The 18033-nt window shown below is 40.6% G+C and overlaps 1 protein-coding gene across 3 annotated transcripts in view; it reads right to left on the bottom strand.

Moving 5' to 3' along the window:
- The window catches only part of Adam23 (ADAM metallopeptidase domain 23), a 154645-nt gene that overhangs the window by 40294 nt on the left and 96318 nt on the right, over positions 1–18033 (bottom strand). For all 3 annotated transcript variants that reach the window (XM_036173337.1, XM_036173335.1, XM_036173336.1), the window contains exons 10-16: positions 12410–12481; positions 9972–10135; positions 9094–9178; positions 8087–8177; positions 6033–6081; positions 3909–4008; positions 409–480 (exon numbers count right to left, since the gene is read on the bottom strand). In XM_036173337.1, the coding sequence (XP_036029230.1) occupies positions 409–480; positions 3909–4008; positions 6033–6081; positions 8087–8177; positions 9094–9178; positions 9972–10135; positions 12410–12481 (633 nt within the window). The remainder of the gene's footprint in view (positions 1–408; positions 481–3908; positions 4009–6032; positions 6082–8086; positions 8178–9093; positions 9179–9971; positions 10136–12409; positions 12482–18033) is intronic.

Raw genomic sequence — 18033 nt, 5'->3', positions numbered from 1 at the left:
ACCTCTATAACTCTACCATGTTCTTAATACCCGGGTTTAGTTTTATAAAGGAAAAACACACACACACACACACACACACACACACACACACACACACACACACACAGCATAGGAAAACATTCTGTAGAAGGTGCCTGAAATGAATATGAGCTCTGAATTAACTTTGTAAAGGTCAGGGATTCGATTAGAACAATCCATTAGGCTTTTCAGACAAGGCTATAACGACAACATGACTAATTCTTACGTGTCTGGGCTGGGATGAAGCATTGATCACAGCGATCAGGAAAAAAAAAGAAAAGAATAAGGCAGTGACCCCATGATGAATGATAGCTTGGCCGCTCGCTACTCTTGTCTTGTTAACTCAGAGGATGAACCGCACTAAAAGTAAAGACATTCTCTTATACCTACCACATGGAAACCACAATCACATTCCTCCCCGGCCTCTACATATCCATTTCCACACTCTGTGGGCTCAAACAGCTGAAAGAGATTGGAGAATGCAAAGAGAAGCGTTTGAATTTATCACAGAAAATCCACACACCAACCTGGCCACATGCAAAGCGATGTTACTCGCTGCCATTCAATTCTTCTATGATTTATTGTTATTTTATATTTCCTTGTATTTATGTATATGTGTGTAGTAATGTAAAGGTATGCACACAAGCACGCGGGTAGCCACAGAGGCCAGAAGAGAGCATTGGGTCCCCTGAAGCTGGAGTCACAAATGGTTGTGAGCTGTGCAGCATTGTGCAGAGACCCAAACTCCAGTCTTCTGAAAGAGCAGCACATTCTCTTAACTGCTAGACCATCCTTCCAGAACCCTGACTTATTACTATGGCATCTTATATATACTGTATGTGGAGGGGAATACTATTCACTTATTAATAACACTCTTAAAAACATGTTAGAAAGGGGGAATCTCTGGAGATTTCCTTAGTGGGGTCCCAGGAGACGACCTTAAGCATTAGAGTGACTTTGTATGGAGATAAGCCGTCAAGAGAAATGGATCGCTTCCCATGTTTTCTAATGGGGCTACAATGTACTACTAATAAGACTCATAGATAATTTGCTGACTTGACTGAAGGCAGCTGAGAAGACATCAAAACTGTCAGAAAGATAAATGTTTAGTCAAAGCCAAATGTGAGATATACAACCAAGGAAATGCCAATAACATGAACAGAACAATGTTGCCAAAGATTCAAAGCCATCACACTCAATGGAAAGAAATCTGCATTGTCTGGCACCAAGTCCCACCATTGCATTTCTTGAATTACCTGTGAGCAGAAAGAAAATGAATCCAGTAACTTGGGAATGCATTAAATTAACTATGTGCAAGTTCCCAATCTCTTAATACCCAGTTTAGTACCATGAAGAAAAAAAATTAATGTATAGACATGTGAACAAAAACAGAATTCTCTCAGTCACTGCTGAGGTCATAACAGAGGCAAGTTTCTAGAATATTCCCCCGCCCCTAGTGATGCCATGAACTTGTTTCTGGATGAAAATATGGTAAACTAGTTGCTGGGGAATACTTATGATAAATGGGTCTATTTCCTCTTGGAACAGGATTTCTCCGGGTATGATTACCACTTCTGGGTGTGTGTTGTGGGGAGCTGGAACAGCACATCCCAACGACAAATGCTCAAAGCCCTGAACAAGAGAGGAAGAACCTGCCCCCAGCAGCCATACACACTGTGGGTACCAGTTACCTTCCACTGAGTCTACCCAAGAAAGACCTGGCTCTACTTGTTCCAGGAAGGAACTATTATAAAAAGCAAGAAAACTTTCCTGCCAAGCTGGATGGGAGTCAATAATGCTAATCTCTGTGCTACTCTGATTGGCAGGCAGGAGATAATAGAAAAGGCCGAGGCTGCTAAAAAATCACCAACACTTCCCATCTTTTCACTCTTGGTTCTTTCCCCTTCCTGAGATGGGTCACCAGCTCAAACCAGCTGGAAATCACAGCAATTGGGAAGATTTCTAAAGCACAGAAAATATGCATATAAACTGAAAATAAAAAGAAACACATGCCTGTGCATATATTCACTGACTAAGAACACTAGGGAGACATAAAATAGTTCTTTGACATATACATATAAACTATTCCAATGCGATCCGCAGGGCCTTCTTTTTTAATCACTGTAACTTGTAGTTTAAAAGGTGAAATTATCCTTCTGAAATTGAATATGTAAACACTTTGTGTGTGTGTGTGAAATTCCCAAGTTACCGGGATATAATTTTCTTCCTGCCGTAGGAAACCTGAGAAAAGCAATGGTGGATCTTTGTGTATATTCTAGAAACCTTAACCTCCCCCAGACAAGCGAGTGTTGTTTCCTCAAGCACCCTGCTTACAATGAGCTGCCGGCTGCAAGGCAAGGTGACACTAACCATGCACTGTGTGATTCCAAACTGCCAGCAGTCCACATTAGGACTTCATCACAGATCTCAGTCATTTCAAATGCCTGGAAGCCTTCTGGTTTCTGTGCCTGGAGGTCACTGCCAGGAAAGGCCCTTGGCCTATTTTAATGGTGCAAAGTCACTTTAAAACGTCTCAATTCCTTTTCTGGGATTTACAGAGCTTTTTATTTCACTGAGCTTTCACAGGGATGTCAGATCCCAGGCTTCCATTCCCTGACCCCAGCTGTATCCCTCAGCTCCTGGTATGGAATAAATTAGTCTACCTGTTGTTTGCCTTAATCACTTCTTCCTTTTTTTTAAGAAAAGGTCACCATGATATTGCCACTCTTTAAATTTGTAGAGTAGCAAACATTTTCTATACAAATGAACTCTGTCTGACTCATGAAGTGTATTCTAAAGGAAAAGTGAATTTTTTTTCTATGTTCAGATTCCACTACCATCTGCTAATAGTGCAGATACGGTCTTTTCAACTGCTGGCCTACTTCATTTCCAAACATGCTCCTATAAAAACATGGGGCCTTCTGCAAAGGCTTTAGCCTCTCAGTTTGAGAATTCTGTCTTTGGTGAACTTTAGCAAAGAATGATGACTGGCCATGTTCAACGTCAAGGGGACTGGAGCACATCCCATAATCAAACCATTTCATGCTTCCACAGCAAGACATAAACATTTACATCATGAGGACTGAATGAAGACTTTCAAAATTTAGGTGATTTTTTTGTCAAATGTGTTTTCTGAAAACTCCTAAAAACCTCTTCTGGAAATGTGTAGGGGTTTTTTTTTTCCCTTAATTTGTGGCTACAGAGCTGCAATATTATTTATACATACTCCTGTGAAATGCCAGTGACTGCCTGGGCTACCAGGAGAAGGGGACTATGTGGCAGAATTACTTGTGGTACTTATGGAATCTGTAAATGTTAGACCAAGACCTTTTTTTTTTTTTGGCTTGGCTTGGCTTGGCTGATATCAGTAATGCCTCCTTCCTGGGATCAGTTCACTGTAGAAAGTGAAGGAGTTGGGGCTAGAGGGTAGATGAGGCTCTCAGGAGGAGAGGGACATTAAGCATCCAGAAAGAATGTTAGGGTTAAATGAGATTGTTGGCAAAGAATGGATTCAAGTAAGAGAGTTCTTCTCATTCTAATTCACCATCCCTTAGCAAAAAGGTGGAAACCCTAACATAAAAATTGGGGGGAATTTTTTGCATTTTGGGGGGCTTGTGGATTCTGCAAGCAATCACTGGACACAGATCCCCAATCTGATCTTTCACTCAGTCTTCAGTGTGCCGAGACTTCCTATAGCTGAACATCTTTCCATGGTTATAGTGGTTCCTACCTGTAATTCTAGCATTTCAGAGGTTGAGGAAAAGAGACTGCTTGTGACAATATATTAAACCATGAGACAAAAGACCCGCTTTCTGAGAGAAATCTCTGATGTTTGGCACATTCTTACTGCTAAGCTTTGGAGAAAAATCATTTTACTTCCTATTGCTAACCTTTGTTGGCCTGTTGAAAAGACAGGATCCTCCTCCTCTCTGTAAGAAGTCTCTGTATTCTGCAATGCTGCACTTGGAGAACTTTCGAGAATGGGATACCCTTAAGAAACAAAGAATCAAGGATGTAAACAATTTAACAAAAGCAATCATAAGAGAAGAAAATTAAAAACCACTGAATGTTCACTCTGGATGCAGATGAATCTACACAAATATTGACAAGATGTGTGGACCCAAATGGCCATGTCTATGGGGTGGAGTATGTAAAAAAAAGTAAAAGAAAAACCATCGTAGAAATAGGGGCTTGCTTACTCCCTAGCTATCAACTCTCCTGAAATCTGTCTTGAAACACAGATCTGTCTTGAAATACAACTTGAAAGGCTTACTAAAAATACCTTAGTTCAAAGCTAGGTTTTAAAGTTTGATTATTTTTATTTACTATGTCTCAATAAAGACAGGGGTTTTTTTTTTTAATTCTGTTTTGAATAAAAGGGGTTCCTCAGCCCACTAGACCTTATTTATTTATTTATTTATTTTTGCAAGAGGGAGTCAGGAGAGTCAATTTATTAAAGACAATGTTACTCAGGCTTCAGCAATCCAAATTTTAAGTAAATGAATAAACTCTGAAGTATGTGCTGGATCATACATGCATATGTTATTAGTGTGTATGCCCACAGCAAAAAAGAATTAAGGCATGTTCCCATGAGCAATGATTCTTTATTCTTCATTTCAAATACAATTATTGAGCAATATTCATGATTTAGCATGAATAAAAAATGAACCTCTCTGTAATTTATTCAATCAAATTAAGACCCCTATGTCAGCACACAGGGGAATAGCACATACACGTCAAGGTTAAGCTAAATCATACACGATGCTTCCTCCGGAATGTCTGCAGTAGTGCCCAGTAGGAGAGGCCGTTTAGGATATAATACAATAGTTTATGTATTCTCATATATGAGGGTACTTGTAGGGTTAAAACTCACCTTTTTTTGGATGGGGATGTCTTACAAGAAGTATATCAAATATGTGTTTGAGAAAATATACATTAACTTCAAATAGTCTATTACATCTTATAAGTATTCAATCCAAAACTCATTTAGAAACTGGCCAGTTAAAAGACAATAATATTGTCCTATGAAAAACCAACATTATAAGTGGTACTGTTCTCTATGGCAGCTATGAACCCTGTGTTGCCATACAGGACTCAACTATGGATCCCAAGTCATGTGGCTGGGGAAGTCCTCTCAAGACTGGACTGCATTCCGAAGTCATGGGGAGAGCAGCTAACTGCACAAGCCTTCTCCTCTCCACCAGGGTCTGGTGGAAGGAGGAAGAGGCCCTGGAAAAGGAGGTGGTACCTTTGGTAACCAGGGCAGAACAAAGGTAGGACAAGAACCTGGAGCGCGCAGGTGTCTGGCCTGAACAAAGACAGTAAGAGACACCTCTCCCTCTGACTGTGAGTGGGCTACAGCTTAGGAGGCTTAGTGTCAGCGGCCTGCATAGTGCGCGAGTCTTGTGCCAACAGCGCTAGTTCTAGGGCTCAGTACACCGATGCTGTGGAACAGCTGGTCTGGTTACCTAAGTGCTCACCAAGTAAAGACGGGTGAATTAATGTTGATTGTCTACCACTTGACAACTCTCTTGTTTAGGCATTATAACTCCAAATTTAAAACAAAAAAAAAAAAAAGCTCTGTTGACTCTATGAAGAGTATACTATAAATTTATTACCATAAACATGTATTTATGTGTTCCTAAAAATGTAAATGGATGACTGAATTGATTTTTACTGACTGCTTCAGATAGACCATCTGCTTTTTATCCTAAGTATATTAAAAGATTAATGCCTCCCCTAAATGCAGAAGCTTTTAGTCATGTGACTCCTGTAAGGGTTCATAAATAGAAGTGGCTAATACATTTCGCATTTCTGCCCAACCTTAAATTAAAAATTAAAATATAAAGTGAATTAGCACTGTCAGTTTTAAAATACCAGACAATTAATTATTGAATTTATTCTAAGTGCCTAGCCTAAAAGACCAGTACCTGAGAGACTGTGTCTCTAATTATTATATATGCAGCAATTTTTACAACAGGCACACCTCAAATGCGAGAGCAATGCAAACTCACCCTGTTTCTTCCATGATGCAGCCGCCCCAGGACTCTACACACTCACACTCTAGCCCAGTGAAACAGGAAGAGCAGCGGAGGAAGGGCGGGGAAACAAAGTCACAGTTTCAGTTTGCACCAGCTCCTGCAAAAATTCCTCAATACCACTTGACATCAAAGACACACAGCGTCAAGGCTCCTCTAGTTCCTTTAGATCAGTGGTTCCTTCTGCCTGGAGTATATAGGTTGCTTCCTAAGAAAAAAACTTGGGCCCTTCTTTGTTTTTCGTACCTCAGACATGTCAATCGGAGTCATAAAACCCAATGTGTATACAGTTAGAAATATGGTGGGCTAGAAACAAAAAGCTGAATTCTAGTCTACCACTAGGGAATAGGGAAGCCACTCAGCTCCTTTTCTTTTCTCTTCCATTCTCTCTCTTTCTTTCTTTCTTTCTTTCTTTCTTTCTCTCTCTCTTTCTTTCTTTCTTCTTCTTTTTTAAATGTGTGTGGAGGAGGGATCTGCTTCTAAAATGGAAGCACTGCCTCCCTGCCTATTTCCTAGAGTGGTTCTAGGGTTGACCCAGATGGCATCCCTAGATGATCTACAAGACTACAGCACAATGTCACCAAAGTCCTTCAGACACAGGGCAGTTAAAGAAAGGAATTCAATTTGCCGGAGTCACTGCCAGGATCAGCCAGAGACTTGGAGAACAGTCATCCTTTGCTACTATACCATCCAACCCATTTACATCTCTCAGCTGACCCCAGTACTGGCCTCCAGGATTTTCAATTATTGGACCTAGTGATTCTCCTTCCTGATTCTGAGCTACGTGGGCCAGGTTCTGAAACTTTAAGCTGGAGTAGCCACTTCTATGAGAAAGTAAAGGCTCTGGGCAAGATATTAGTAAAGGACGTTTATAGAGATTTGCAAAATGTGCGGGTGTCATCATAACTGTGTGCTTGGTCATTAACGTACCCATAAAGGGAATCAAGCCTGTGGACACAAGATGCTGTTCCACTCCCCCACAGTGCTACATATTAATCACACACAGGACAGCATGCAAGATAATGCATTTTTCTTTTCTTCTCCGGGAAGGTCTCAGTGGGAAAAGAGATTTTTTTTTTTTTTATTCCTAGCTCTTGTGATTATAATAAGAGGATGCGGACTTCAGCTTATTTTCTCATTAAATGAACAATGCTGCTCTCTTTCTCCAAGGTTCTATTGTGATGTTTTGCCTTCTACCACAAAAAATAAATGTATCAAAATTATATTTGAGTACCATGCTAGCACAAAGGGGACAGTAATTCAGGTTGGACTTCATCCTGCTTTTAGAAGAAATGAGATATGGACGTCAGCCTGATTTTGAAAGAAATTAGATCAATCCATGAGCTTCTAAATCTCTGATGGTCCCTTAGCACTCGGTCCACGGGATAAGTTGGTTCTTTCCTTCCTTCTCTCATCTGATCCATGAAAACATTGACCAAATGGAGTGATATCAATCAGGGGCCATCAATCAGTGAGGAACTCCCTCTTGGACCTACCTCTGCACCAGGGCCATTTTGTCTCTCTCCTACCCGTCCCAAGCTTAATAGGCCAGTGGCAGGCTTTCCCAGGAAGGTAAAGCAGGGGGCTCACCTGTCTGGATGTGATTGTGTGGATAAGGGTCATGAGCACTTAGATATGAGATCCTTATCTGCTCAAGACCTCAGCTCCTTCCCAGGCCACCGTGTCTTTGATAAGCTTTCCCTGGAGCTGGAGCTGGCACGTTGTGTCTATGCTCAAATGGTTAGGGCTCTAGGACCAGTATCAATCACCACCACCCTGCCTTGTCTTAACAGTCTCAACGTTAGAAAGACCTGACCAAGCATGAGCTTATGGATTTTGAAAAAGAAATCTCTCCCACCTAAATAGCCTAATAATTATCTCAAGCTGCTCAAGACTTTTTTTTTAAAGGAATGAGATAATACTACAATTAAACTACAGTGACTTCGGAATCAAACATTCTCAATGACTGGACATGCGTTACACAGACAGAATAATAACGTGAACTCAAGGAAGAAGGTCAGTGTACATACTTGGCTTCCTACTGGAAGGCTCCCACTGGATCCCAAGGTTTTGAGCCAGGCTCTGCGATAATACTTGTGCCACTGCCATTGGAAGACCATACTGGTTTTCAGAGTTGAAAGTGCGTGGGAAACATTTGAGAGAGTGCACAGACACAGTGGTTATTCCTTAACTGTTATCGCCATCGTTTCACGTCCATAAGTAGAGCTTGACATCAGCTAAAGATGGCATACGCTCTTTAATCCCCATTTCTCTCTTGAGACGGTGCCACTGAGAGTAGCAAGTTTCCACATGGAAACAGAAAATACAAGTCACCCAGGCGGTGCTCCAACTCAGTGTGAACTAAGGATAGACTCCAGATCAAGCAAATCCGCCAAGGGAGGTTTCCCACTGAACAAGTGGGACCACCTGGTCAAAAGCATTCTCCAGTGTTGGCCAGGGTTCTGATACAGCTGGCTAAGCTTTGAGGTGCTTTTTTCAACTAAGAATTTTCATACTCAAGGTGCCCAAACAATGATTCTATGAAAACATTTGCTTCAATTCATACCAAACTTAAGAAGAAAATGTAAAAACAAGTCGTAGGAAAAAGATTGATAAGTTTATAAAAACTTAGCCTCTCAGCTATATGGGCCAATTTTCAGGAAATGTCTATACTTGGCAAAACTACCATGGTGATATCCAAAGCTATCATTATGAACTTAAAGGAGGACTTTGGGCTCTGTTTACTAACCTGTTACTCAGTGTCACCACTAAAAACTGCACTGCTATACACTGAGCCTTAATAAGGAAAACGATCAGTTGTAAGGACAGAGCTCTAGTTAAAGAAAGCATGGACCGGGTGACGGGGGTGTGTGCCTTTAATCCTAGCATTTAGGAGGTGGAGGCAGGCGGATCTCCGTGGGTCTGAGGCCAGCCTGGGCTACAAAGCGAGTTCCAGGACAGCCAGACTGTTAAACAGAGCAACCCTACCTCAAACAAAAACAAAACAAAACAAAACAAAAAAAAACATGAAATTTACCTCATTTACACCGACCCCTCTGATGCGAGAGCACACACCTCCAAAGTAACTGAGACTGCTTCTCTTATAATGGAATGTCACGCGCCTTAGAGAAACAAAGTACTGTTAGGAAACCCCACAGAAACGTTCCCAAAACATACGTATTCTCCCACACCTTACAGCCTGAAAACCACCCTCAACTGGAAATAAAAACTGTGTTTACATAGATTTCAATCTACGCCGTTATGAACACATTGGCTCTTTCCACTAGAGAACAGCTCTGGCTAATTATCACAAATTGGTAAGGGCTGAGAAAGAGAGAGAACAAAAGTAAAAGGTAAGGAAGGAACGTGTTGCTTGGCTTGGTTGCAGGACGGAACCACGGAGGCACATGTGAAAGCTTTGCCGTGAGAAGGAAAGAGGAAGCGTGGAAAGTAGCATAGGCCTCTTCCTTCCGCGACAGAGACACAACCCTATTCACCGGTTCATCTAAAAAGGTATTTTCTGGACTTCCTACCGCGAGGTGTGGTCACGTGACTGCGCTCTCGCAAACGGGGTGCAACAGATGCACACAAGCTCGGGAAACAAAAAGAGTTCCCTCTTGCCCTTCTCCCAGCCTGGCAGGCCTGCTGCCTGCAATGAATGCAACCGTGCCTGTAGCACCTTGGACTGTGATTCCACCTTCAGGATCGAAGCCCTGCGCGCTCCGACAGTAGAGCTGGTTGGCCAGAGAACCGTCGCATCCCAGACCTGGAATTCTCCCTCTCTGAAGAGAGAAAGGGACCAGCAGCAACTTTATAGAAGTCACTGCTCCCTGACCTGTAGCCTAATTGATACAGTAAGGAGATAAAGATAAATGCCGAGCCGAAACTGCCGTAACAGCCGGAAATAGCACCTACGAGATGAGGTGGACCGCGTCGGCGTGCTGCTTGATACGCTGCCGGTACTTGGAGAACTCATACAGCATCTGCACAGGGTTGATGGTGATGTCAATTTGATCCTTCTCGGTCCAGGTCTCTACGGCCACCAGGACAACCCTGGTGTTGAGCTGTTCCTTGTAAATCTGAGGGTACAGAACAGGACACGTGCAGGAGGAAAACACTGGGTCAAACATGCACAATCAGTGAGTGAATCAGCGGAAGGGAAGAAGGGGGAGGTGAGAGAACATGGGGTCGGCATTAGCTAATCATACAACACCTGCTTTTCCTTTCTCTTTTCCAAGCGCCAAAACCAAGAAGAAGAAAAAAAATCACACAATTCAGTATTCTCAACTCTCCTAAAGATTCCTTCCACCCCCCTACCCCCCACCTCAGCATCTTCCGTTGCCTGGCATCTTATGAGAGGGATGCAGGGATGACAAGATTCTCAAGCCAGGACCTGCTCTGACAACAGGGTTCAGCAAAACAACCTTTCCAAACCCCACAGGAGGCAACAAGCCAGAGCCTGACACAGTGACTCTAAGTGCAATATAACCTTTAGGACAGTTCATCAAACAGTGCAGCTGCCTTACCACACAACACAATAACTCTCTGAGTGAATCACAGATCGGAGGCCAAGAGAGGGGGAGACAGATTTGCATCACTAATCTCACCCTCACTGCAGAGTGGCATCACTCACACACAGCATGCTGCTATTCTTCTGTTCTCTGCACTTTGGGCCAAATAAATAACTTACAGAATTAAGCAACTTCCGTGAGAGCTGCCATGCTGTCTTACTTTTAAACTATCTAAGAAAACAGATGCACGCTCTTAGAAGGCACCGAATAAGGGAATTATCATCAAATTGACGCTTATAATGGCTTTATACAAAGATGAGTTAAGTGTAATGTATTTTTTGCAATGAACGATCAGCTCCAGAACTTTATAAATACAACACAAACTAAAAATTAAATTCTGCAAAGTAGGAGTCTGTTCAATCATGCAAAGATGACTAACGTAGAGATGCTGCCTAATAAATAGCTTTTTGCATGGGAAAAGATGTGTTTAAGATTCTCTTTTCCATATCCATCTATGGCTTTCCTCTGAGCAGATTGACAAGAGCTGAAATTAAAGAAAAGTAATAAGGCAGATGTAAACTGGCTCTCAGGGGCTCAACCTTAATTTTATATTACATATTCTATGCACATCAACTCATATTACAATTTTGTCAGCTGTGCCTATGAGGCACATAACATATGCTAGGCGCACAAAATATGTTATGAATATTTACATGATGGGTGGTTTGGGGCTGTTTAAAAGGCAGATCCTCAGAGTGAGTAGCATTTAGATGCTTGGCAATTTATAAAAAGGATTTTTTTTCCACAGTTAAGAGGGTCCATACAATAAATACAAGATAAAAATATATTTAGCCTAACAAAGTAGCACTTCACAGAAGAATACATAAATTAATTTACGTGAGTCAAACTGAATTATTTATTGGAACATAATGTATGAAATTCAGCTCTGTGGGGTTACTACCTAAGGCAGGAAAGAAGAAGAAGAAAATCTAAACGGTCATTCTTTGGAACTTAGGAAGTGACGGAGGGGGGAAGGGGGTGCAGGGGGGGAAGCAAGTCAATAGTGAATATACTTAAGGTCAGACCCCCCCCCCCTTTGAAGGAAGTAGACATTTCATTGTTTCAGATTATCTTATGTGGCAATGGCACCCAATTCTATCACCTAGAATACTAGAAATCGAGTCTGAACCATTCCACCATGGGAGAACTAAGATAATAAATACATTGCCTTGAAATTTTCATCTGTCTAAATTCTCTAAACACATGCTGCCTCAATCCATTAGGACTTCTCGACTTGTGCAAAATATTTAGGAAGAGCTCAAGTAGTTATTAATAAAGTCTCATTTGCGGAGGATAATTTCCAGTCTTACATTCTTCTCCCGTTGCTCTCTATCCCCCATGGACTCTGCTAATAACAGAGGCAATGCTATACAATTACTGCGGGTTAATAAAAATTTCTTACTGTTTAAGGAGGTGGCAATGCCAGCTACTCTTGATTTGCTCATTAGATACCATACACATGTATCGAATTATCACACTGCACCCCACAGATACACAGAATTAAAATGATAATTAATGAAAGTCAATAAGCTTAAGAGAAAGAAACAATGCTAAAGCGTCTTGGGGATTCTGAGAATTCTAAAGCCTAGAATACTTTTTTACAAAGCTCACCATCCAACAGTATCTTCACCAGGATATGAATATGTATGGCTACGTATGTGAATAAATTTTTTTTGCTTCATCTGAGAAACAGCTAACATAATCCATGAATAGAGAGAAAGAAACAAAAACCGTGCTTTTTGGATTAATGAAAAGAAGTTTCAAGAAAACCAGGCTACTTACAGAATCTACAAGGTTGACCACAGACTTTGCGAAGTTGTTGGTATGTGCCTGAGAAGAACGGTGTTTCTTATACTGGAGGAGAGAAGAAAACCAGTCACTGTCAAATCCTAATTGACACTAAGTGTCCATTTTTCATATAAGCAGAAAGCTCTGAGAGATTCTGGAAATGTGGATCAAAAGGTCAGAAATTGGTTTGTGCCATATTGGAGACAGTGTTGTATTTTTTTTTCCTTTCCCTACAACCCAAACCGAGGCAGCAAAACTGTAAAACACTCAAGAGATGCCAGGACCTGAAAGAGGCTACAGAAATATGCATGGAAACTCTGTCTCCAGAAGTCAACTTTTAATTCACTCTTAACAGCTACCTATTCAGTTCTTTTGCTTTCATAAAAATGAATCTTCACTGTTTACAAAGAGCTTAATCCAAAACCCAGTCTCAAGTGGGCAACTTCCTCACTTTAAACTCAAGGTCGTGCACAGGTCAAGACCGTTTCTTTTCTTGTATCGTCCATGACAGGGAAGTATTTGTCTTGCCTTTACTGAATTCCTCCTGAGGATGCCACTCCTAGAGCAATCCTTTATTCTGGATGATCAAAGCCTGAGAGGAGCCAAAAAGTCAAAGAAAGTATGCCAAACAATAATGGCTCTTTATAATTATTTAAGACAACTTAGCAAAATCATTCTGTATGTCAATATGTGGGCCTGGCATAGTGGTGCACACCTTTAATCCCAGCACTTGGGAGACTGAGGTCGGAAGATCCCAGAGTTTAAGAACTGCCTGTTCAATATAACAAGGTCCTGTCTCAAGAACAGAGCAAAACATCTGTGGGCAGTTGTTTGGGTTTAGGGGAGGTTTTGTTTGGGTTGTAGGACAGGAGATGCAGCCCAAGACTTCAGATTCTACCACTGTCGAGCAAATGTTCTACCATTGTACTCCACCTCCCCAGTAAAAGGCTGTTTTTATCAAGGAGTCACACTTTACTCAACGTATGTTGAAGAGGAGAACATTTAAAAGCTCAAGTCAACTGCTCCATGAGGCTATTGTTATTTTTACACACACAAGGAAAAAGGAAAATCATTAAACTAATGATTCTTTTGCACCACATAAATCTTTGAAATTTGTCTTCAATTATATATATTAATAATAATAATCAATTTATTAATATTCAATTTATTGTACCTTCCAGAAAGATTAATCATGCTTAATACATAATAAAAATCTTAATTTTTTTCTCCTCACATGATCTTAGATCCTACCTCTGAATACCATGACCGTATGAATTTGGGAACTGTTCCTAACACATGAATTTCAAGAGACATATTGGCACCAGTCCAGGAATTCTGAACTGTGATTTAGCGGTACCAAATGTGAGCTGCCTATTCAGTACCAAAGCAAAGACGCCAATTTCCCAGTTAGTTCCCGGAGTATGGAACTCAGAAGTCTAGAGCTCTCAAGGGAGGACTCAGAGATCTGAAGTCATGATCCTATTTTAAAGACTTGAAACTGGAAGCTGGTCAGTCAGGAAGAGAGCATGCAACCAAGCCCTGTGCCAAGTTAGAGCTTGGAGATGGGGAGTAGGTACAAGTGTAATTGGAGTTTATTCAGTCATTAGAATAAACAGCCGAGAGAGAATTACTGTCTTAGAAACCAGAAGCAAAGAAAACTGTTCAAAAAAGAGAGAGGAAGGAAGGGGGAGGGAGGGAGAGAGGGAGGAAAAGAAAGAGAGAGAGAGAGAGAGAGAGAGAGAGAGAGAGAGAGAGAGAGAGGAAGAAAGGAAGGAAGGAAGGAAGGAAGGAAGGAAGAAAGAAAGAAAGAAAGAAAGAAAGAAAGAAAGAAAGAAAGAAAGAAAGAAAGAAAGAAGAAAAGGCAGCTGTATTGTTGGGAGAGGGGAGGGGGGCAGAACACAGACCGCTTGTTAATGGTGTACTTGCTGCTTTCCCAGCCCCACAGAGAAAATAATACCAGTTTCCTCAACTTGAAATCCCATTTCCTAGATACCTAGGATCCATGAAAACTGTTTTTCTCTTACAATAAATATTTATTCCTTACAGCTCTATGAAGTGAGATTTATTATCCTCAAATAACTTATCTGGGATTACGGAGCTGAAAACGAAATTTGTCTTATTTGGGGCTGGAAGATGAGATTAACTTGTTCAGTTAATAATTCTTACGAAAGAGTTATAAACTATGGTTTATTATAAAGTCCCAACAAGTCAGGATTACTGATGAAAATTTGTAATTGGTTCGGTGCATTAAAAAATACCATGGTTTTTAAATAAAGAAAACCAAATGAGGTTTTAATTGAAAAGATCTTTGCGTCATCATTGATTTGCACTTATTGGTTCATAGTTAATAACGCGGTGGTAATGGAAGTAAAAGCATTTGCTCTGCATGTGCTTTAAAATTATTTCAACCAATTTTTTATTAGGCAGTTTTTAATATTTAGTTTTAGCTTAAGCAACTCAAAGAAATGTTTGCAGACTGTTATCAAGCTATAATTGCTCACAAATTAGGTTCTGCCAGCTAGGTACCAAGATGCTTTCTACAAATTTGAGAGATTTTTTTTTTTTTTTTTTTTTTTGCTTTCTAATTGAAAGCCACTGATAATTGGGCTGCCTGTTCAAAATATGATAGGTGTGATTTTTCAGGCAGCCAATATTAGAGAGGGGAGCTTTAATGCAAATGTAGGCAAAACGTTTCCATTTCCTGCATGAATGAGAACTAATTTGGCAAATAAAGAAAAATGTGCAAGCTCCACTTATGATAAAACTTACCTTCACGTTTTCTGATCACTGAAAAACCATTTCCATTTAAACCGGCAAATTGGCCTTCACTTCCTGAATAAATGAGCCCCTTAAGAAATGTGCCCTTTTGAAAACAATTAAAGCTGAACCTTATTTTCAACCCAAAGGTAAGAATTATAAAATCCTGCTGGCTCGTACAGTACAAACACAGTGAAATGGAGCTTCTCTGTGGGACGATTACGCTGAAGCCCGGCACAAATCTCCAGGCCTAGGAAATTGACGGATTCACTTATCCGGGCTCACTCTGGCGCGCAGCGCAGGAGAGCGGCGCTCTGTTCTCTACTCAGTTATTGCATTTTTGCAGCAATTATATCTTAAAACTTCATTTGATAGAAAGATTACCTCAAATTGGGGGGGCTTTTTCTCAACTCTTATGAGGGTTCGTAAAAATGAATATTCATTTGGGACGGTGATAGGACAGAAGGCAACCTGGTCTCAAAGCAAAGGGAATATTTAGTGTTATTAGTCCAAAGTAGTAATTCTTTAAATGGTAGAAACTCTGTTTGTTTCGTTCGCTCTTAGGCATTATCACCATTCAAAAATCAAGGTTTGATTGTTTGTTTTGTTTTCGTTTTTTAAAATACATTCCCCTCAAATTTATCATTAAAAATATCACGCCCAGTTCTCATCCAATATACATTTTTGTGATGCATGAAAACCCACATTTTGTTGCTTTAAAAGCCTGGATTTCTTTTTTAATTAAAAGACGTGGGCTGGTTGAGATGGTTCAGTGGGTGAGAGGGCTTGCTTGGCAAGCCTGAGAACACTTCAAGCCTCGGAATCCACTTTAAAAGAGAGCCAGAACTGATGGCAGGCATCTGTAATTCCAGCACCCCCCGTGGTGAAGCAGAGAGTGGAGCCGGAACTGCCAGCCAGCCTGGAGCACAGCCCCGCTGAAGCAAGAGGCAGAAAGACAACACAGCGTGCCAGCCTGCAACCACGCACACCATACATGCACACCGTACACGCACATACACACTAATAAATAAAGGTCCAAAATAAATTAAAAGATAGGATGTCCCAAATAAGGTGATGATTTTTATCACAAAATACGTGGTATGAGCAAACCAAGTGTTCTCTGCAGAAAAAGGAGCTATTGCGTTATATGTACAACAGGGGACACTGTGGTACTCTTGTGAGCTTGCTCTCGCTCTCTTGCGTGCTCTCTCTCTCTCCCTCTCTCTCAATGTCTGTCTGTCTGTCTGTCTGTCTGTCTCTCTCTCTCTCTCTCTCTCTCTCTCTCTCTCACTCACACACACACACACACACACACACACACACACACACACTAATAACAGCAAAGAATATCAACCTTTAAAGAACTGATGTTCTCAACTACCCATTTGGGAAGAATTCACATGCACTTTGCATGTTCAACAGTGGGGTATACATCGTAATTGTTGTATCTATATCTTACGAGATTTGTATAATGGATGTTAGGGAAAGCTCAGGCTTCTAAGGACATAATTTCACAGCATGCCACAACCATCAGGTTTGAAAAGCAGTTGGGAAAAATCTCAATCAGCAAAAGTGGTTCAGATGGCCACAGCCTCACCAGCAACCTTCAGAAAGAAACTCAGGTTTAAGCCTTTCTTAGACCAAGTCCTCGCCTGAACATTTGGTTTTCCTTACCAGGAAAGACTTTAAGTTATATGCAATTCTAGCAAATTTTCCTTCTTACTGGTATATCTCAAGAAATTTATTTAAAGACTGGCAGAAAATTAAGTCTGTCTACAAAAATTAAAAATTCCACAGGGAAAAATATTTTCTACACAGCTGAACTAGTACTTAGTAATTATTGGTAATTAATTTAAACATCTATTAAAGTAAAAACTCAAGTAAAAATTTAAGTGTACAATAATCCTCTGTGATGTACGGTTTCAAGGGCTTCTCTGAGGAGGCCCCATTGAATAGAATTTCATGTGGTCAATCTGGTACAAAATACACCTTTATCATGTAGTTCACTAACTTTGGTTTTCTTAAAAACAAAACAAGGATTTAATGAAGCATAAATTTTTATCCCAGTATTTTGTAAGATTTTACAAAACATTTTTGAGAAAGGACTGACTTTTAAGTATTTTTTTGAAGTCCTCATCTTCATGAAGTCTTTCAAAAATACAACCCCACTTCCCTAAAATCACCTAAAATAAATTAACGAGCAACTTTCAGAACTAAACTACATAACGAGAGCAAAATAATCACTGGCCTAATGAGTTTGGAGGTGGAGGCAATGGAGAGGCCAGACGCAAAAGGCTCACAAGGCTCACTCAGTCACACCCTTTCCTAGCTTCAGTTAACAGGCTCACTTCAACAGCTTGGAATCAGCCATCAGGGGAACAGCTAAACACTGGAGATGAGCTGATGCTTAAAAAGAGTATCCGAAAATTTACCCGTACACCAGTAGCACTAGGCACAGGAGCACGCAGCCCAAGCCACAAGATGCTCAGATCCCGGCAACAGAGATGGTTCAGTAGAAAATGGTTGTAAGAGGCTCAAAGGGAGAGTGATGGCTTCTGGCCATATTTCTCTTAAGTGTTACTGGAGTGCAGCATACTTTACTTCCACAGGTGTAACACAAAGTTATTTATACTGTCAATGTTTAGTACAATATAACACTGCCTTAAAATGGTCTCTTTAGATAGATCTTTCATTTGTTTGTTTATTTGTTGCTCGTTGCTAGGGATGGAATCCAGAGCCTCATGAACACACACAGACACACACACACATTCCATGCCTTTGTTCTGTGTATATATGTGTGTATATATATATATATATATATATATATATATATATATATATAAAATAATGGAATATTATAT

The sequence above is a fragment of the Onychomys torridus genome, chromosome 23 (genome assembly GCF_903995425.1).
Source record: "Onychomys torridus chromosome 23, mOncTor1.1, whole genome shotgun sequence".
NCBI lineage: Eukaryota > Metazoa > Chordata > Mammalia > Rodentia > Cricetidae > Onychomys > Onychomys torridus.
The sequence above is the reverse complement of the archived record's forward strand: the minus strand, read 5'-3'. Positions and strand labels throughout refer to the sequence as shown.